The sequence below is a fragment of the Rhipicephalus microplus genome, chromosome 3 (genome assembly GCF_043290135.1).
Source record: "Rhipicephalus microplus isolate Deutch F79 chromosome 3, USDA_Rmic, whole genome shotgun sequence".
NCBI classification, from domain to species: domain Eukaryota; kingdom Metazoa; phylum Arthropoda; class Arachnida; order Ixodida; family Ixodidae; genus Rhipicephalus; species Rhipicephalus microplus.
The window spans coordinates 231,113,457-231,135,674 of NC_134702.1; the positions used below are offsets into that span (position 1 = coordinate 231,113,457).

Below are 22,218 nucleotides of genomic sequence, written 5' to 3' on the forward strand. Positions count from 1 at the left end.
CCACATGTTTCACTATAATAAACTTATTATTAGCGCAGAAAACGAAGGCCAAAGTTTCACTTTGAAATGTCACGCCACATCTCCGCACGTGACGTGAAAAAATTTATTGCAATTTTCTTTGCATTTTTATGACATTGCCTTAGCAAAATTTTCTGAAACTAGGTTCATGGCACTTACAGATAGCAATGTCCTTCATTTCAATCAAATACAAGCTACGTAGCACCCAGTAAATGCCTTCAAAAATCTATGACGTCACGCGTTTTGGGGCTCGAATCTCAAGGTGGCGTCTCCACGCATTTTGCTTTTCGTACGCTTCGTTTTCTCACTTACCAAGAGTTGTGTCACGTAAAAGTGGTACTTTCAAGATTGTAAAATAGTACTTTACTACTACGCGAAAAATCGTTTTGCTTTTTAGTGTCGGCACCACCGAGGTAGCGCTCTTGGTAAAGAAGCTTGCTACAATGACGGCGGGGAGGCCTGCGTATCAGCTTCGCAACAGCGCGTGGTTTCCAGCAATGTTTGAAAAACAGACACACAGTTCTGCTACATAAGGTTGCCCATATACAGTATTGTAAATGAATAGATGCTATCAGCGTCCCCTTTAAAACAGGACATTGATAAGCTTGACACCAGGTTCGATAAATAAAGTAAACAAATTTTTAAAGTAGGCAAGCCTTAATTGTCTATTTCGATTAAATCTACCTCACTATAAAAAAAACTCAAATTCATAGCCCAGTTATCTGTCCTTTATGGCAGAATGTTTTTATTATTTTCCCCATTACTTATAAGCTACCAAGTAGGCGCTTACGTACTAGCGCATGGAATCAGATAGACAAGCCAACACCGACAAAACCCACTGGCGGGGCTTACAGAGGCACTCTAGTTTATGGTAGGTACGCAGGGCTGAAACACTAAGCTGCATTCCTCGGTGCACAGCGTTTGGATTCTGACCCATGACACATGGCGTCTTCACTTTATGAGGCGGTGCTTCTCTCTTTGATTTGGAAGCAACTTTTCTCCCTAGCGACAGGCTCAGTCAATCATGAACGATGCTTGGTTTCAACCTGCTATCGGGAATGGCCTGTTTCCACACTGAACCAACACCACTCATGCTTCCAGATGGTGTTGACTGCACACGGCACTGTAGACTGCGTCGTGAATGCACGGGTGCAAGGTGCCTATGTTGTTATGACTACATTTACATAGTTTTGTTCTCACTTAAGCTTTGCATTAAAAACAAGACATCACTTCTAAGGACAGAGAAACTCTGATTAAAGAAAACCAAAATTTTGTAGTGATTTACTTTTTATTGCGACTTTCAATGAATCCCTCCCTACCCACTGTTTTCTTTTCCTTTTTTTGTTTGGACAGAGGACCTATGACATATTTGCAACTGAACTCAGACCGACAGAAAACACTGAGAAAGAAGTAAGAAAAAAACACATAGAAACAGAAAAGGAAAAGAAATGCATGTTTCACTGAAGTACACAGCGGTAGCACTTTCACATACGTACACAGTGCAGATTATACAAGCAATAGAAAGTGGTGGCAAAGTAAATAGGATCCACAACTCCGGAATGTCTACCCTGGGGCAGGTGTTACTTGTGCATAAATATAGATATCATAAATAGGTGTAAATAAGTTAGATGCAAGCTAAATATAAATAATAAGTGGCATTTGACTGTTGCAGTTCCCTTGAGAGCATGACAAAAAAAAAGAGCGCCCAGTCTAATGACTAGCCGTACTGTGAAGTAAGCATACATGCCAGCTTCAAGCAAAGCTTGTGAAGCACAAATGTGCGTTCTCTGGTGACTGAGACAAAATGAAAGTGCGCAACGCACTTCTTTGGTTTAGTATGAGTGCCCAAAAATGCGGTTGTCATCCTTTGGTTATCAGAGCTTATCACATAGCCATTAGTAATGCTTGTTCTAGTTGTGACACAATGAAGTGAAATGGACTGACATGCAATCGCAACCAACCCTCAATATAACAAATTTTTGTAGGCTTGTGCGAATATTGGAATGCTTCGAAGATTTGAACGAATGTTTACAGTATTCGAATTCACTTTGACTTGAATTCAAATAGTTGAAAATTTCGGCGAAATAAACAAATAGGTTTATATTGATCCAAATGTAACCCTCCTATAGAGGTGCTTTCACTGCAATAGAGATGTGCGGAGCTGTGAAAGCACCTTTGCAGAAAAAACCCGCACTGCCAGGAAGCCTTACTGGAAGGTTAAATGAACATCATACAAGTCTCATTGATTTGTCACATTTATTGTTTAAAAGCTTGTTACACCAGCTTATATGCTCTAAATATAGTAAATTTTTAAATGAACATAATTTGCAGGTTACAGTTTGCATTCTTACTATTCAAAGTCATTTGACCTTCCTCTGAACCAAAAAAATGGCATTCGCACAGGCCTTGTTTCAATTTTTTAAGAATACTGTGCAAGTTGTTAGGTAATAAAAAAATATACCATTTTTTATTTATAATACATGATATATACTATTCGAATTCGACTCATAATTATTTGCTTAAAATTGCCACGAATTCGCTTCCGACTTGAAATTCACTATTCGCACAAGCCTAGAATTTTTTATTATAGTGAAATAAATGAAAGAATGATACTTCCGCTAATACAGAGTAAAAAAAAATTTTCTAACGAATTTTCAAATATAATGGAGCAAATGAGAAATTGTGTTGCCACTCGTACAGTGTGATGAACATACATTTATAACGAATTTTTGGCTAAAATGAAGTAGATGATGAACTGTGTTGCCACTCGTACAGTATAAGGAATAGTACATGTCTGTAACAAATTTTTCGATGCAACAAACCCATTTTCGTGTTTGACGAGGCTTCACTGGAATGGGCTTTCACAACATATCAGTAGTCTCATGTGAATTTGAATGCAAAATAGAAAATTTGCCCGAGACATTCACAGAGAAAGAAAACTCGGAACCAGGGCCCAGATTTTCTCATAATCGAATATGTCCTCCCCCTTTCCTATGTCTGTTTTAATTCTATCACAAGTGTCTTTGCTTGTTATGGCAATCAACTCGATGACAAAATGCACTAAGTAAGATTGATTATCACGAAATGTGAACCCTGATACGAGTTGTTTGCCCAACAACTTCCACAAAAAGACTTTTGGAAGCAGCTGCCAAGAATTCAAAACACTATACTATATTTGAAATAAATAACAACGATATCACCACATTTGGAAAGAAGGAAAAAAATATTGGTGATGAATAAGCAGGAATGCACACATGGAATTAAGCTGTGCGTGTATATCTGATAGATGAATAAATCTCTGTAGGTGTATAGTAAATATATCTTATGCGCATGTATATATAGCTGCTCAAAGTGGCGCTTTAGTATAATCTCAAAGTAAAGCTGGGAAGCTTCTCTGACGCGTCGCTCCCGCAGGGTCCATGAGGGTGCCAATTAATTTCACCATAAGAATCAAGCAAAGCATAACATTCTTGTGCAATGGATGCCTATGATGAGGTGGCATTTTTAACTGAGGACAGTGAAGAAAGAGGCCAAGCCACGTTCTACATTGAAAACTATGTGAATGTGATGCCAGAAATAGATGAATAAGAAACACAACTTCTGACAAACAGCTGCTTGCGAAACAGAAATGAAGCGTATGGTGTCTTCCCATAATTTGATGTGCCGAACCAAGCTGCCATATAAGAATGTCTAAGAGAAGCTTGGTGTGGGATAACGTATGCTAACAATACGTAAGCTCCAAAATAATGTAAACGCACTGCATTTAGAAAAAAAAAAAGATGATGAATTAGAAAGGAGTGTGCATTTCAAATAATTTCAGGTGGTACATTAAATTTCCTGCCACAAATGCACAGCACAGTCTCACCAGCAGGAGGATCAAATTGACGATGTAGCAAGCATATGTGCATGGAGCAAAATGGTAGACGTCCAAGCTTGCGAACTCCAACCTTCTGGGTTCACTCGCATTGAAGAGTATAACCAGTCATGGGACGACCTTCAGAAAAGAAGGTCACACGACTCAAGGAAAGACCTCCAAGGTCAACAAAATGGTCTTGCTGCATGTGATAGAGCAAAGACGAGTGCCTCGTGACAAAGTAAAACATCGAATGTTACCTAATCAATGAAAGAAACCTAGTCCTGGCAATCTGCAAGAAAACATTGGCACCCCAAAGAACACTGAGGGAGCAATGCTCGGACATCATGGGGAAGGAGTGTCCTCACAAGCCTAAGCCTAAATGACTGGACCCCCAGTGCACAACCTGTGTTGTGCAGCACCAGTTGGTATGTGCATACAGCTGGAAAAGGGGAGACATTGGCAAGTTGGCGGCACCCTTCCCATCACTCCACTGCTGCTCCTCACAGGTTCACGACGCTGTCGCCATCCCTCCGAGCGTCCAAGTCTGGAGTCGACGCTTCGGGTGTGGTGTCTCTGCTGGTCTGGCGCAGCTTCTCCTGCATCTGTGACAGCATCTCTTGCATGCGCCGGATCTGTGTGGAAAAGAAAAAAGTATGCGTTCCTCAGCTGCATGTGGAGATGAAATAATGTCATTCGTTATGGCGTCTCTGCTGCTGCAGTGCTGGCTGAAAAGTGATGGGTTTTATTTTTCATAATGAATGCCACAATTTAATGAAGGCTGAACACAAACACACATCTACAGTGCTTTATGAATGCAGGAAGCCTGTCTGGTTTTTTAAAGCACAACATCTCTCATTAGTAGAGGTCCGATTTGTAGGCATTAAGAAAGTGTGCTTTACGCATCATGAGTAGGTAGTCAAAAACATGTTTTAACATCTCTCATTACTAGAGGTCCGATTTGTAGGCATTAAGAAAGTGTGCTTTACGCATCATGAGTAGGTAGTCAAAAACATGTTTTAGCCCTTCAATACCTAAATACAGGCACAATGAATTTTTACATAAATGCAAATAATTTCAACTCAAGGACGTTCTCGACTTGCATCTACAACAGGAAAGCATCAAATGTTATTGTTTATGGTGGGAAAAAGCCACAGTTAAACATACAATGGCAGCAAATCTAGTTTTTATGCCATAGTTTGTAGAATACTGCCCCTCCATTATAACGTGACAGCGGTAAGGAGTTCATATGACATAAATAAGGGATATTCAACATGTGCAGCGCTGTCTGTGGACAAGCCCGTAAGCTCGCTCCACCATGCCTTGTTGGACACGACAACGAAAGCAGTCACAGACTTTTCAGCTACTGGTTATTTTATCTTCATTTTGCAATGACTTCCCAATGCTTCGTGTGTTGTTCAGGCAATGAGGGAGCCCTGACAATGCTGGCGATAAGGTAACACTCACTTTATTTGAGTTTATCAGTTACCTGAACGACGAAATAGAAAGTGCCAATGTGAGCTTGTTTTGTCATTGACATCGACACTGTGCTGGGGTTTCTAAAGGTCCAGTGCACCCAAAAGTGCTCTTCAACCTCAGTTCTTATTACTCCGTACTCGCTGGCTGCATAAGCTAGACATGCAGGACAATATTGTGATATGCACATTTGAAAACAGACGGTCAATGTCACACATGCCGGAGAGAGCATGATTGATTACCATCAGTTTGTCGGCGTTACAGATTGAGAAAAGCAATGATTAAGGAGATGCTACTCGAAGACACTTTTTCTTTATTATTCACCCTAGAGCATTGAAACTTGAGCTGTTCATGGAACTTTTTATGCTGATTTCAAATATATAATCAGTTTTCTTGCAAGTTACACACCTTTAGATCTGCAACATGACAAAGTGAAAACCTTAACCCTTTTGCCCCCCTCCCCCTCTTTTCATCTCTAAAATTCTGTTCTCTTTTTACCAGTCATAGTTCACAATGCTTCAAATAAAGTGTGGAGCGCAAATAACCAATTAGGAAGCACATACAAAATATGTAATATGCCTAAAAAATAATAGACGTAAAAAGTCCAGATTTCACTTACCCTAGAAAAGGAATACTTACAATTTTTATGATAAAATAAAGTATTGAAGTTTAAGTTAGACAATTGCATTTGTCACACTTTGGAAAAAATTTGGGCAAAATTTCATGCAGATCCGAGCACTAGAAGTGCCCGAAAAAGAAGGGGCACATTGGAAAAAATGGCGAAATTTGTGTTTTGAGAAAAATGAGTTTTAAAGTTAAAATTGAGTTTTTATTTATGAAAGATATTATTAAATCAGATGAAATTTGCACATCAAAAAGAAAAATCCTTCTTGTAGTGGCCACTGCGACTAAAATACGCCAGCACCATGAGTTTGTCCCTCTCGGCGTTTTCGAGCCGACTCCTCAGAGACATTTCGCTCACAGACAGGGCCATGAAACGCTTGCCAAACTTCCGCTCCATCTGACAGAGCCTTGTGCCAACTGCAAGCTAGGAAGAAGTTTGACAGAACTGCGAAATCCAAACTAAGTCTAGTGTCATGTCATTTTGCAGCCATGTTTGTGCCACATACCATCGTACATAATGGCAATGTCGTCCCTGCTAAGTTCTCTCACTGCGAGCTCTTTCGACCTCTCAAGATTGGTGCTAACATCATCCATTGCCGCATCACGAACTTTCCGGCTGACGGGTGTGAATAACTTTGATGCATTGGCTTTCGCAAGCCAACAACTGCCGGAAATTGGACCAGCTGCTCGTAGCCTATTCCTACAGAGCGCGCCGCACAACAGCTTTCACTTGAAAGCAATGCCTTTTTTCATTCATAACGGAGATAATTACACGAGAAAAGCATTGTTCAGCTGCACTGCTCGACAAGACATGGACCCCGCAAGTAGTTTTCACAGCACATACAGGCGCGCAGCGGCCAATGGCGATCCCCGATTCATACCATGTGATAAGCCAGTCGCGGTGCTCGAAAAACGCGCAGAAGAGTGAGTTTTTTATTATTTCTTGCAGTGCATTAGCGAGAGCAACTGTTATTTGGAAAGTGAGGCTCGACTCTTCGACTCATGCAATCAACAATGGCTAGTCGCGGCACATTATCGGCGGCAAGGTGCTCGAAGACTGCACACATTCGACCTTTTAACAGGCACCTTGTGCTCTTTAGATAAAATTTTAAAGCATTTTCAGTCAAGCCTCGACCTGTATTATTTTTTTCATAACAGTAGAGTTACTAATCTTATCAAAACAGGCAAAAATTAAAAATCGATAATTTTGAAAAAAGAAACTTGCGTTTTTCGACCCGCATCTCCCCTTTAAAAAATCACACTGATTGTAATTAACCTATGTAGGCAGTGCCACCGATGCTGCTGCTCGCATCTGCAGAAATTCAGTGTCGCCACGAGACTTGATCGGTGCACAGATTCTAACAGGCATCTCTTTGCAAGCTTTGCAAGGTAGCATGCACTGAATTGCATAGCCTGCATGTCGTATCTGCCCTTCACTTTACGCCCCTTTATTCCTCCTGTTACGCTATAAAAGCGCTTATTAATGTTTAATTCATGCTCACTTATCAAAGTGAGGTGGTAGCAGTGAAAGAAACAAAAAAAGAGGCATTTTCCTGCAGTTTGGTCTCTACTCATAACCTGTATGTTACCTTATATTCTAAACCATGCAGCTTTGTAAGAAGGCTTTGGGTAATTTGGACAAAGCAGTAACAACAGACAAATCGGTTGTTGACACCTCACTGCTAGAAATGAACTTTAACAAGGTGCTTGATTGGGCTGTTTGGTGCTGCATGGTAGTCGAAGAAAGTGCTTAACAGCGCGACAGGAGCGGATAGAAGAGAAGAAAACAGAGCGCTGCTAGAACTGTTTCATCCAAGATACAGCTAAATTGTACATGAATAATATCGTAAAAAAAAAATGGCACTTTCAGGGCTCGTTTTTCCTCATTAGACACAATAATAGTGAGAACTAACACACTGTTGTCTGGTGGTTCTCATTAATATTGTACAAAGGTCAAATTGTAAAAAGCACTTTGCAGTCATTCGCTTTCTCAGGGCAAAATGTGTTGGCTTTATGCACCATGGTAGGCATCTATATAGTGAGAAAGCGTGCTTCATTTATGATGGCAAACAGATGCATTATGGCAGCGCTGTAATGAATACAAAGAACAAGATGAAGACAGGACATGCGCTCTATTCACAACTAAACCAACATCGTCATGCAAAAAGAAAATTGTCACAAAGGGTGCAAAGCAAACTACATCAAGATAATAACAATGAAAGGCCGTGCCCTGGTGATAAACATACACAGCAATAAACACATTATGAAATGGCACTATAACACATGTGTTTATGAGGTACTCGAATTCTTTTTTCTCGATGGGCTCACTGAATTGGCTGACGCATTTATCTTTTACTATGGTGATGCAAAATGATTCAATCCTGATGTCTTGAAAGGACAGTGGTATCGACAAAATGGGGATTCCAATAAAAATTTTAGTTGTGAGTACAGAGCGTGCCCTGTCTACATTTTGTCCTTTGTATTTATTACTGCTCCGCCATAGTACATCAATACAAACCCAACCCAATTCGCCAACCCATCCGTTCTTCTGCAATGTTACGATGGCAAGTTTTCGTAGTGTAAGTGTGACCTTTCGATCTGAAAGGTGACTCGACTCGCACCTCATGGCAGTCTGCAGCATAGACTGCTGTAACATATGGGCCCGAATGAATGCAGGCATGCAAGCTCCCAGATGAGCCTCATCGGGAGGAGCCAAGTTTCAGAAACATTATGCAGCACTGCTTTCCAATTGAAATGCTTTTCTGTTGTGCCAGAATATACGTTCCCCTTGCAGAACTGATAACCCATATGGCAACTGTGGCTACCACCTTGAGAAAGCAAAAGGCAGCAATTAAAATTAAGATGGCTTATGATAGATTTCAGTGACAAATACATAAACACAAAACAGTAGTTGAAGCATTTATATCAATGCTTGGACCTCATAAATCCATGCCTACTTCATAAAAAAAAAACCAAAAAAACTGCGCCGCCCAAGAGTATTGAAGAAGAGGCAGAGTGTGTTAGAAACAATTTCTGCTGAGAGTGTTTGAAAGATTACTAAGGCTAGATGGTGATTCAAGTGTTCCAGCTTGTACCATCTACAGTTGCTAAATTTCCCTGCATAGGCAAGCAATCTATTATGGAAGAAAAAGGCTCGACATTCTGTATGAACGCTTTCCTAAAGCACCAAAGGCATATGACTCGTATCCACAGTGGGCAGAAGCGATATGACATGCCAGTATCATACTTTCTACACCCAGACCCATGTGTCACAATGAACTAATCAACAATGGCCACTGGTTGTAATGGCTTTCCCAGAAGTGGCTTTCTAGCTGAACTTGTGTCTTGATGGGCTCCACAATGACATACCTTCCCTTTTTTTTCTCAATGACTTTTCATCGTTTCAAACGTTCATGTTCATTTAACTCCTATCTCTTTTTCATTTTTTGCCTTATCAAAGGTCCCACTTTACCAAATATGTGCTTTTCTTCACACACTTGCGAAATCAAAGGTAGTGAAATCAAGGCAGGTGACCACGGGGACGCAGAACAAGTGGCAAACACATGGCAGGCTTCAATTCTCACCTCTTCGTCTTTCATCTGGAGCAGGCGATCAGCTTCCGATATTCCGTCGTATGTGGTTGGCACCGAATCTCTGCCTTGCTTCCTGCACGCATCACATACGCGAGTCAAAAAAACAATAGGCACAAAGAAACATTTGAGAAAACAGTGCAACAACCAGGAGTTTAATGTGAACCACTGAGCTTCTAGTATGTGTATGTGCCATTGAACCTATTAGTACAAAGCAACAAATTGGCATAATTTGTCCTCGTTGGGCACATCTACGGTACAGCCTCTACACAATGAATATGGATATAATGAAGTACCAGTTATAATGAAATAAATGTTGAATACTTCTAAGATTAACACCATGTTATGAGTGTATGTTTGTAACTAAGTTTTAGACATACTGAAGCCATTTCAGTGAGAAGCATGACTTTGTTATAATGAAGTTCAGCTGTGCTGAATTAGAACACGAAATACTGCCCTAATACTTTCAGGGCAGCTCTTTCACTGCAGCTCATAAAATCTTCAATATGGTCTTAAATACTGGATGGCACGGATTGGACACAGGTCAGGGGACACTGACGCACAGGACAAGCGCCAAGTTCTTTTTCAGGCCTGTGTCAAGTTTACACTATCCACTATTCAAGTTTATAAACCAACTAGCCCAGTAACGAATTTCGTTAAAATTAACTATGATCTTAAGAGGACTATGAACTAAGTAGCGAATGGCCTGTGCGCCTGAAGTCATGGGATGCCAGTAACCTTGATTTGGTAACAGTGACCGGGCAACCAATAAAACTGCAGCACGAATTTCCAAAACAGTGAGGGCCACTAGAAATGCTGGCTGCATATCTTTCGTTCTATGAAGGATGTCATGCAACATTTAGATATACACCTTCGTAGCAGAGCTCCCAAAAGATAGAAAAAGAGGCCAACCCCGAGACCAGTTTTAAATGAAGCTAATTCATTCATCACTGGGCCTAGCAATTCTGTAGTGCCTATGGAATTGTTAGACACAAATTTATCAGGGTAAGTAATAAAAGCAGTTATACGAATTTTAGAAAGGACAAAAAAAATATTGTTCGACAAAAAATAGAGACTCTCTGACACACGCAGTCTATTACTCTAACAAAACCCCACATCAGCTCGTGGCAGGCTTGAGCATTGAAGAATAACAGCAATGTTCAGGATTCCTTCCTCAACGTTGCTGGGGGAATTCAAATGTACCTATTTTGTGACAAAAAACCTTCTCCAAAAGCACTGTCAGATGTCTTGCAGAAGATAACAGTATATTTACCCACTTAGTTTTAAATGTTCATCCAAAGAGGGCGCTCCACTGGTTCTGGTCATTTCTAGCAAATTCATATCCTAAGATGGTTTAAAAATGTGATGTGGTGCAGAAACCAAAAGTTAGGAATGCATTCCATAGGCTCTTGTTTGATAAGAAAGATGAAAAAAGTAATGTTGGCAAAAAAAGATGTCATGCTTTAAATAGAACCCATTGTTAAAAATTTGATGCTCAAGTCTAAGGGTGTTTTGAAAGTTAGTCCATATGGTGTTTTCCCTAAGCCAAGAAAGAGCTCAAAAAGTTTTGATGAGTGCCCAACAGGTTTTCTGTCCAAAAAGTTTTCACAAAACTGTGTGTTTTCTATGAAATTCTGTGTTTAATCTGTTGAGTGTCGAATTTTTCTTTAGAAAAGCTTTCTCATATAGTCCAAATACTTTATTCTGTTTTTTGAATGTACGAAATCTACAAAGTCATAGAAAATTGTAAAAAAAAAATTAGGAAAACTGTTCTGGTGCCAGCATTACTCAGAACTGCAAAACATTCAATGGTATTTTTAAGTGTGGTATTCCTTGAAACATAGGTCTACACACAGTGCCTTATTGCTGCCTTCATACATAACACGCGTGGCCATCTGCTTTGTGACAAGTTGTGCTGGCAACCACAAGATATCTTCTCTGTGTGGGCTGCCTTGGGCTGGGTAAACTCAGTAATCAAGGAGAATGAGAATACCGCGTGAGTACCATTGATAAACAAGCTAAAAGCAATGCCAATAAAAGATAAAAATCAAGTTTTGTGCACCTCTGTTCTGATCACACAGTGAAATGAAAACCATGAAATAATGTCACCCATCGGTGTTGCCACAGACTACAAGATGCACTAACACTAGAAACAGGGATGCAACAGCCGAAGTAGAGTTAGGAGCAACTTTTGAAGCAGAAAACTGTTACTTTTGGAGCACAAAAAATTTGAATTTCGAGCAGATTAGAAAAAAAAAATAACTTTTTATCACAAAAGATTAAATTTAGAAAAAACAAAACAAAAACATGTACAAACCCTTCAGCATCACCTAAATTGTGCCGAGTGAAATTGAGCCCTTTCAATGAAAGCAGTATTCTGAACTACCCAACTATGCAACAAATGATGAAGTCCACATCATCATTTCCTGCACCTGTCAAATCCTTAGACAGACTTTGCAAATTGAAATGTGCATCTGCCATGCTGGCGAGCCTAAAATTTAGGAGATTTGTAAAACTGAGGTGTAGGAGCGGCAAACAAAAACAAACAAAAATTGCAGTTTTTTTTTAAGGTCCGTGCAAATATCATACACTGCTGTAAATAATTACCAGTAAGCCACTGTAACCTTTTTAGATGTCAGTGATCATACTAGTACTCACAATTATGCACCATTATGCATGGGAAACAGAAAAAAAAATATGCCACATGAATATACTGCTAACAGCCCCTTTCAAATCTAAAGACGCTTTTCTACAAGACACGAGTGTACTGCGGCAAAGGTGGCTTAAGGAGGGTCTTGCATGGGTTAAAACAAGGCCAAGAAATTTTCAAACCGCTACACCCCCCTTTCTTCTTTCTTTTGGTTCACGATAGAGTTAGGTTTCGGGCACTTTTCAGCTCGCTTGCAAGGCCTGTTCGACCAGGTAACGACGCGCGTTCGATGGCCCAACGCCGGTTATCTATATCGCAGGACGATGCGACTTCGAAACAGAAAGATGTTTTATGTGCTGTTTTTATGGCAACCAATGTGATAGCAGACAACGTCGGCCTTCGCAGCACGTCGAATTTGTTTGCGTGCAGAAAACGCGGCACACTATTTCACTTTTTAATATGCCATAGTCGTGTTTGCTGACTAAAGAATTTATGTTTCTCGCGAAGCGTTGTCAATGTATTTTTGCCGTCGTCCCGCCGATTGGTATCCGCTGCGGTCAGTGGACAGACGAATGCGTGGCATAATAGGTTGATCACGTCTCTGGAGTGTTCTGATCTAATGAGTATATATCACAACGTCCTTAGGGTTAGGGTTTGCGTGCTTGGATTGAGTGATGACGCAATATTGTGGGCGACCAACCTGCATTTCTCGCTCAAGTAGCGCAACCGATTAAATATAGAGGCAGGACGGACCTTTTGGCACAGCGTGGCGCTATTTCAGCAAATTTCATGGTTTTGATGCAGCTGTTGCACCCCTGTGAAAATCAGTTCTGTTTATCACCGCAAAGAGGTTAAACATTAATTTTCAATGCTTCTTCTAAGTCTAAGAAGGAGGTAGCACCTGCCAGTGAGCATGCATCATTACTACGGAGTAAAATTTTAAGCCAAGGACCGAAAACATACCCATACAAAAGACACTACAGGACAGAAAACCACCACCATACATGTAGGGCAAAAACACTCAAAAAGTTATTGTAACATGAAAGAGACCACTGCAATAAACTTGAGTGCACGGAACCATAGGTGAAGTTTACTCTCATGGCAAAAATGAGCTTAGCATCAAAACAGGAAGTTTCAACAGTTCAAGACCACGTGAAGGGGCAGTCCCCTGGCCATTTTTGCAAAGATTTACTGAAAAAAAAAAAGAAGCTTTACGTGTTATGTATAGGAATACCCTTCATTGTGTGCTCTGACGTGGCATGCAGGATTTATCCTATCAATGGGAAGCACAAAACAAGTAAAAGAAATGATCAATGTGGTGATGCACATACTGACCCCCTTTCGCGGGCCGCTTGTTGAGAAATCTTCTGGATGTACTGGGCACGATAGTTCTCGTAGTGTACATCGCGGGTCACTTCCTTCAGGTCTTGCATGTGCGTGCTGAGGCGAAAAAAAAAAAAGAAAACACGGAGGGGACCAGAGGCAAGCTTTTCACAAATGCTGCATGCAGAGCACTGCACTTATGCACAGAGAAAGAAGTTCCAAGAAAAGCGACCAGACATCTGATGCCTGGCATCTACAACAGTGGGTTCATCTAAGTACCATATTTATTTGAATTGGCCAGGCTCGCGAAAAGAAAGTTATAGAAAAGAGTGTTATAAAAAGCGACAGTAGAGGGCAAGCTCTTTAGGGATGAAAGCATGTTATACCATGTATAAAGTATGGCAAAGGCGTGGACTTTCACAGCAAGCAAACTAATACAGAAAACAATACTCCCCGAGAGACACACTTTCAAAAAAGGAGTACGTCAGGGTACGAAACGTCAAAGCTACCACTTCTGAAAGGCACACTTTAGAAAGAAGTGTGCCTGAGCTATTTCCATGAGCGTGTTGCTTTGTTGAAAGTGCAGAGCAGTATTTGTCAAACTAAACCTACATGCTTAGAAAAGATTGGCTATTTGGTTAAAGTGCATACTAAAAGAGTTTGCAGCGCAAGCACGAAAGTGCGAAAAGAAAGGTTTCTTCAGGCAGCAGTTCTTCAGTTGGGTTCCTTTAATGGTGTTTTGGGGTTCGTCTAGCGGTCGCATGAGAGATCAGATATTCCATCATCTCTTACAAGAACAAATAATTAAAATTTTGAGGAGAGAACTTGTACCGTATTTTGGACTTAAAATCACGTGGTGCAACGTTTACTTCATCAATGTACAAGCAGCAAGAGATGTACGGAGGAGTCCTGAAACACACCTTCGGCTTGGTAAAAAAAGACACGTATGAACAGCAAATACTGCTATCTATGAACAGCTCGACCAAAATTTGTAGTTGTGCATGACATATAAATTTTTATAACTAGAGCACAAGGCTGCCACATGCTCGAGTGCTCTCTTTTCATAGAGAGGCTATTCCTTCCTCACTATGTAGCTGATAGTGCCAGGTCTACTTGGTCATTTAACTGATTACTGCTCATCCATTAATGATGGCACACTTCATTTATTTGGATTGTGCTCATCTTTCATGCTGGCCGACATGAATGAACAGCAGCCTTTGAATTACACTCAAACCTCATTATAACGTAACGGGATATAACGAAGTAAATGAAATTCCCCTTGAAATCCCATTGAGAACAGTGCATTTTAAACCTCGTTACAATAAAAAAAAATTGGTGGGTAAATCGATAAAACAAACTAAATCAGTCTATCAAATAGTATATAAAAAAAAAACAACCGTAGTGTGTTAAGTATATCGTTTTTTGCGGAGTTTCACGCTCGTTTGGCGCGGCTCTTTCAAAACTCCCGTGTCGACCTTACAGCCATGCCACGGCAGCCGAGAGAGCCCTCCTCCTCCCACAGCCAGCGGAGAGGATTGAGGAAGCGCTCAGTGGGTCACACGATGAAGAAGCGGCGCAGCGGTGCAAAGCGATTTCCCTCTCACTAACACACGATGGGCAAGCTTCACAATACTTGCATTTATTCGCGAATCAGAGGACATCCATCATTAATTGAAGTAATCGGTGACGCGTGTCTGCACATGTTTGCCTTGCAGCAAGCCAATCAATTTCACACGTAGTTAGCAAAGCATAGTAGCGCGCGGCTAAGTCCAGCGCCAACACTCTCTAAAGACGACGGCAACAACTGCGTCTCCGCTTCTACTCTCTGCACCGAGAAAGGAGGACTCCGCGGCAGCTTTCTTTTTTTTTTTCCCTCTCTCTCCGCGTGCGGCCTTGAAAAGAGAAGGGTCTCTACGTGCAGAGACGGAACAGAGAGAAGCGTGGCACAGGCGCGTCGCAGATCGGCATTTGAGAGACAGCAAACAATCAGCCACAGTCTTTTCTTTCCTTTTCTTTTTTTTTTTCCTTCTTCGGACGCAGCATTGAGAGGTGCCGCCGCGGTGTTGGTCATAGTGCTGAGAGCACTTTTGGAGCGCAGTATGTTCAAGTTAACCGTCGAAAGTGCTTGCGCGTTCGAATTACAGAGCGTTTTCGCCCAATGGAATAAACATAGCTTTGATGGGACCACAGCGTGAGTTCTAATTAACCTGAAGTTAGAATAAGACGTGTTTGAATTAATGAGATTCGACTGTGTTTATTTTCTGTCGCACGCGTGGTCGCGTAAAGGTACATTGGGCCACGAGGCGGTTTCCATCTTTGCATGCTTATAGGTATGCACCCATCTGAGCATACATTGCCACAAACTGTTATAATCGATATATAACAAAATAATGGATATAACGAAATAATTGTGGCTCCCCTTTAACTTTGTTATAACAAGGTTTGAGTGTACAAGTGGTCCTTGTGTGATGACAAAAGGACAGCTATAATGGGGCACCGTACTATTTTCAAGATCAGGGGACAAGCTCATGGGGTTGAACAGTCCACATAAGCACTCTAGCTAGGAAAATACCACAGTGGGGAGAGATTGAAGAAACTGCAACTGCAACTGCCTAAAACGGTCAACTGAAAGCTAAGTTATATAAAAGCACATGAGACAGGGTACACAAGCACTTGTGTATATTTGAAACGTTGAGCTATAGGCCAAAAGCTGGAGTCGCAAACTCTTGTCTTATGGCAGAACAGCTAAGCTGATGAACTAGTGTGGCCTTTCAAGTGATCTATTTACAATTAGACTAGAGGTAAATAATGAAGAGTCAATTTGCACTACCACACAAATAACCAACGCAAGCCAACATAGAACTTTGTCATTCCAGCAAACTGGACCAAGAGACCAGAAGAAAGTGGGAATCTAAATTCATGTCTGCACACACTTCTTACAAGGCTTGGCCTCAACTTGGAGTGAGGCTGTTAGTCTTAGGACAAGGCTTTCCTTCATGCCATTTTTCAAGCACAAAGTAGTAGTGATGGTGGTTAGGTGGCGAGCACCAGCCAGCCCAAAACTGGCAAGCGGAGATTCAAATAAATATGGTATATGCACGAGTGAGCAGGTTCTCAGGAGGAGGGCTTGTAGAGACACAAGGCCATCTACCTGAAGAGACCAAGGATTATTCTGCCGTTGCCGACCAACAGGCAGCATGAGGCAAAGAGAGAAACAAAAAAGAGAAGCTCGGGTCAGTCCACACTGGGCAGCGGACAGCCACAACATCCTTCCACAGTCTGGCATGGCTGTGCTGTCTTTACGGCATGGCTGCACCAACTAAACCTCATTCTTTTTCTTAAGTTAAGGTGACAAGGACACCTGTGCATCAGGGCCCACAAAAGTGAGTTTACTATATGACAATGCAGGTAATGAAAAAAAAAAAGTTGCAGAGGGTACTAAGTGCATTCGTTTGAGATGCAATCATGAAAGCATTTCTTTTGGCTGGGCTGTTGTTACTGATGCTGCGAGGCGGGACTGCCGAGTTGCGTGGAAGGTCAACTGATATGGCATGCTTTCTTTGTAGATCCTACGTCGGTGGCCACATGTTTGACACGGCGTGCCTAAGCATTGCACTGACAATAGTCCTGTGTGCTCGTTTCACCCCTTCGAGTTGGGAATTTTCCTTCTGCTGCAAGGATCCCCCTCTCCATCTACGCAGCTGCTGCGGCAGCTGTCGGTGTCATGCCAGAATCCATTCTAGCGGCAAAGGTCCCATGCCTTTCAAACGTGGCTATTGTAGATGCCTTCGGCAGATACCATCCGCATGTGCACTTTTAGCAACCTACCCAAGAAACACTGTCATGTGAAGAAAAGATGGCAACTGTGTGCATCTGGTGCAATATTATTACCTATGCAAAGTGCAATGTTATTGCCTATGCAAAGCACAATGTTATTACCTATGCACTTCCTGTACCACCAATGAGTATATTGGCATGATTGGAGCCCCACAGCGCTAACACGAACTAGCACGTAATACGGATGCTGATGTCTGCCTCCAGTGCAGGCTCTGCAGGTAACCCTACACCACAATGTTCAGTGACTTCATATAGGGAAACCAACACTGACGTCGAGTTATAAGAACGCACTTTTTGCTGCGATTCTCGGATAACTGCCGACTTTTGCATCGATGAGAACAGAACGCGCCGCATCTGGCATTACGGTTTCCCCATTTTAAATGCAAGCACCACCGCTAATTGAGCAACTTTCAGAGCAATTCTTTTTCTCTAATGTGGAACGGTTTTGTTCCATAAGCCCATATGGCTGCATAGCCTCACAGATGAGTTAATTATGCTGTTCTTATTACTTTACAGCTTGAAGGCGAGTGTCAAGGGGCTAATCACAATGCAGGTTTTGACACCTCGACCCAAACTGCCACAATGAGCTCTGCTGATGCAGCCAGCCCACAGCCAGGCCCTGCTGTGGCACGACACGACAAAAGTGCAAGCACATGGAGTTAGAGTAGATTCACCAACCTAATAAGGAAGGTCCGCAACTTGAGGAAGTCGCTATGCTTCGGGTTCTCCACTGCAAGGGAATCAGTAGCACATTGTTACGCACATGCCATGCAGTAGTTGAAGATAGTAACAAAAAACACGATGCAAAAAAAAAAAAGAGTGCAAAGAAAGAGACGGGTGCAGTGCAGCCCACGTGCAGCGGCTGTGATCACCTTCGACGATCCCCCAGGGGTAGAGTCGACCGCGGACTCGCCGACCGTTGATGTCCACCACCTGGGTACTCGAAATTACAGCGAACGGGATGCTCTCCTGCACAAGACAAAGCGGTGCAAAGGTTGCAAAAATGACACAACAGTCATGTTATCTTTAAAGCACATTGAATGCCTGGGAATGTGGAGAGAATAAGAAAACTACGCAGCAGGAGAGCATCTAAATGACATGAGGGACAAGTGGTGCAGATTAAAAAAAAAGAGGAGGAGGGGGGGGGGTTAAAAGGCTGAAGTGGCGAAGGTGCAACTTGCGTGCACAGTATGAGGAGCGGACTGGCTGCCTTGGTGACGGAGAAGCCATGCCCCTTTTGCTACGGCTGCTTGTTGTATGCACGCTCTGCAGTGAATGGGCATTCGCATACAATGTGCTGGCCACTGTTACACTCAGTCAGTTGTGGTCAAAATAGCAAGTCATCGTAGAGTGCAGACACCATGCATGTAACCTCAATATCGCAATCAGTATAGGTGTTGTTCTACAAATTAAAAGGATTTATGACGTGACCTTTCGTGGTTTTGCCACCAACAGCTTGGCTTATGGCCTTGGCAAAATAATTGCAGCGGCCAATCCTTTGAGCACAACCCTAAACACGTTTCACGCACGCTGCTCGTGGTTTGGCTTGTGAGTGCAGTCACTTTGATGCCCGAAATCCATGTTGACTAAAAGCAGGCTACCGACAACAGTGTGCCAATTTACCAAGCATAGGGCTAGGCGTAACTAGAGCATCCCGCCTTGTCAGTAGCGGCCACAGATAATGGAAGATGCGAGTTCATCCTGAGTCAACAAAACGCCTTGCGTTGATTGCATTGGATGGGATGAATCACATCTAAAATTCTAACTAAATAACAGGGGCATGCCTGACATGTACGTCGCTCGTGTGCTGCTTCATGGTCTCCACTATTGATAACATCTTACATGCACCTGTGCATTGAGTGTGTGCGGAACTCAGCTGACATTCGACATGGCTTCTGTGCTGCGCAGTTTTGCAGAGAAGTCCACTTTGAGGAGTTCTGAAAAGATAGTCGGTAGCTCTCCACTACAACTTTCTTTTTCCCCCCACATTTGTCATCTTGGCACCACAGGTTGCCAAGGCGTCACACTTTTGCCTATTGGTATCCCGTGCTACATGATGCCGGGCAAAAAATGAGCGTCCCACACTCGCTGTAATGGTAACGGGTGGCTCTGACTGACACTCCCATGTTTAAGACACATACATAGCCCATAAAATAGGTGGGGGGATAGCCCCTATAGTAGCTCAGTTAGTAGAGCATCGGACACGTACGTTATTTGAAAGTCGCAGGTTCGGCCCCTGCCCACGGCAAGTTATCTGTTCATCCACTTTTCTTTCTTCACATTTACATTACAGTTACTTATAATAATATTCCCTATACTTTCCTTGGCATAATTGTCTGTTGGTTCTCATTAATTCTGTTCCTAACAACTGTCAATTGTAATTTTCCCATTTGCAGCCTTGGAAGAAATGTTGTTTTGGTAAATATGCAATATTTTTATATCAGTGTTGTAGCCAGAGAGGAGGAGGATGTACACTTCATTGGTAAAACAATAAAGACAGAGAAAATAATGTAGCTTCCAAGAATTATGATGTTTTTTTTCAGACATCGTGACAAGTTCCGCCGTAAGTTCAGTGTAAATGCAAAAGTTTTTGACAGATGAATTACCTCGTGCCACGGACACTGCTTGAGTTCACTGTGCATGTTTGCAAGGGTACAAATTGTTCTAGAAAAGCATCAGAAGCACAAACCTTGAGCTCTCTGTCTTGCAGCTTGATATCGTCATCCTCGTCACTGTCACATTCCGGCAGCTGGTAGACTGTCACCTGATGCTCTTCAAGTTCTCGCAGAACCTGTGACAGAGTGCAAAATGTTCAGATACAGCGAAATGATGACGAACCTGGCTTCACATTACTAGGCTTGTGCGAATATAGTGAATTTTAGGTTCAAAGCAAATTGAAAGTGAACAGTGACCTGGCTCCAACAAGGGTGCAACAGCCAAAATAGCATTTGGAGCACTTTTTGGAGCAGCAAAATGTTGCTTTTGGAGCACTAAAACTCAAATTTAGAGCAGGTTATGAAAAGAAAAAAAATTGGCAGATACCACGTACAGTGGGAATCGATGATATGCAAAGTACAAATGAGGTAGGTTGATATGTCACTTTAAAATCACCACAACGTTACGGGGTGGAGATTAATTACGCCGTACATGACTTCCGTGTCATGATTATCACATTTGGATGCGTCGTTTACCTTCGTCATTTATTCACGTCACGCGATACCAAATTTAGTATATGTACATCTACTTTGCCATCCATTGACGTCATGTAACACCTAATTTGGTATATGTGGAGCTTGCGAAACGGCTGCGAGCGCATCATGAAGGGCCCAATATACTCCAATGTAACATTGACGCGCGTGCACGCTGTTACAGAGCGAAGCTACATTAGCAAAATTTGCGCACTGTATAGTATGACACCAGGCGCGACAAGCGTCTATCAGCGCGGCCCAACGGCAACCGGTGTGAAATGCAACATGCTGCATTTTGCGCCGATGCGTTACAAACGCAGCTTTGTGTCTGCCTCTTTTCGTGAGCAAGGGATGCCGGACACGCTGAAACGCGCATTCGTCAAAGCAATGCAGCGTGGCACGCGCCTACACCAGCATGACGCAACGAAACCAACGCCGGGTCACGTCCAAATGTATTGACGCCTTGACTGTGGCATGTAGTCCTGTTCTAACATGACACGCATCTCATGACTATCATGTTTGCACCAGTCACATACCTTCGTCATCCATTGACATCACGTAACGCCAAATTTGGCATATGTGAAGCTAGCAAAACGGTCGTGAGCGCATCATGAGTGTGACATGTAGTCATGTTGTTACATGAGACGCATGTCGTGAATACTAGGTTTCGATGTGCCATTTACCTATGTCGTTCGTTGGTGTGACGTAATACCGAATTTGGTACGTGTGAAGCTAACGAAACGGCCGCTATTGCATCATGAGCGTGGCATGTAGTCATGTTGTTACATGACACGCATCTCATGATGTCATGTTTGCACCAGTCACATACCTTCGTCATCCTTTCGTGTACCGCAATACTAAATTTGGTATATGTCATGCTAGCGAAATGGCCTCGAGCGCATCCTGAGCGTCGCATGTAGTCATGTTGTTACACAACACGAATGTCATAATCTTCATGTTAGGATCTGTCGTTTGTGTTCGCCATGCAATCATGTCATACCATACCTGTTTTGCAAAATGTCATGTGAACAAAACCACCGCAAGAGCAGCAGGACCATGAAATGTAAATCATGACAATCATGACATACATATCATGATTTTTATGTTATGACTAGTCATATATGCTTGCCATACAGTCATGTTATGCCATACCAAGTTTGGTATCGATACCATTATCAAAACGGTCACGAGAGCTAAAAGTCGTAAGCGGATAGATAGATAAATAGATAGATACGCTCAAAGCTGCCGATGTTCGCTAAGAAATGCTTTGAATTAAAAAAAAAAACTATGAAACATTTCCCCGAAGGGAACCGTGACGGGATGCGAAGCAGCAGCGGTGCGCACGACGTTGGCCCGGTTGAAACGGGTGTCGACGCGGGTGCTGGAAAATTGGTTTCAAGCGAAACTCGGTGTAGCGTTTACTCGGTGTAGAGTAAACATTTGTATAAAACGCAAAGACACGGCAGGCGGGACCCGTTCAAGACGCTTGCGCTCGGCTTCGTTGGCTCGCGCCTCATCGCTGTTACCTGCGTGCCGTCAGTATTCTCGAACGCGATCGGTGTTCTTGACTCGCACCTTGTCGGTGTCACTGGTTTTCCACTGCCGATGCCTACGTTCAGCTTCCCTGGCTCGCACCTCATTGGTGTTGATGTCCCCATT

At 42.4% G+C, this 22,218-nt stretch overlaps 1 protein-coding gene across 4 annotated transcripts in view; it reads right to left on the reverse strand.

Moving 5' to 3' along the window:
- Nucleotides 1–1,287: 1,287 nt before the first annotated feature.
- The window catches only part of LOC119167551 (septin 4), a 41,003-nt gene continuing 20,072 nt past the window's right edge, over nt 1,288–22,218 (reverse strand). For 2 of the 4 annotated variants that reach the window (XM_075890780.1, XM_075890783.1), the window contains 7 exons: nt 20,061–20,162; nt 18,244–18,340; nt 18,050–18,101; nt 16,686–16,706; nt 13,547–13,651; nt 9,556–9,637; nt 1,288–4,506 (listed from right to left, as the gene is read on the reverse strand). In XM_075890780.1, the coding sequence (XP_075746895.1) occupies nt 4,375–4,506; nt 9,556–9,637; nt 13,547–13,651; nt 16,686–16,706; nt 18,050–18,101; nt 18,244–18,340; nt 20,061–20,162 (591 nt within the window). In that variant the 3' untranslated portion in view covers nt 1,288–4,374. The remainder of the gene's footprint in view (nt 4,507–9,555; nt 9,638–13,546; nt 13,652–16,685; nt 16,707–18,049; nt 18,102–18,243; nt 18,341–20,060; nt 20,163–22,218) is intronic. The other 2 variants (XM_075890784.1, XM_075890781.1) reach the window with 1 other exon arrangement.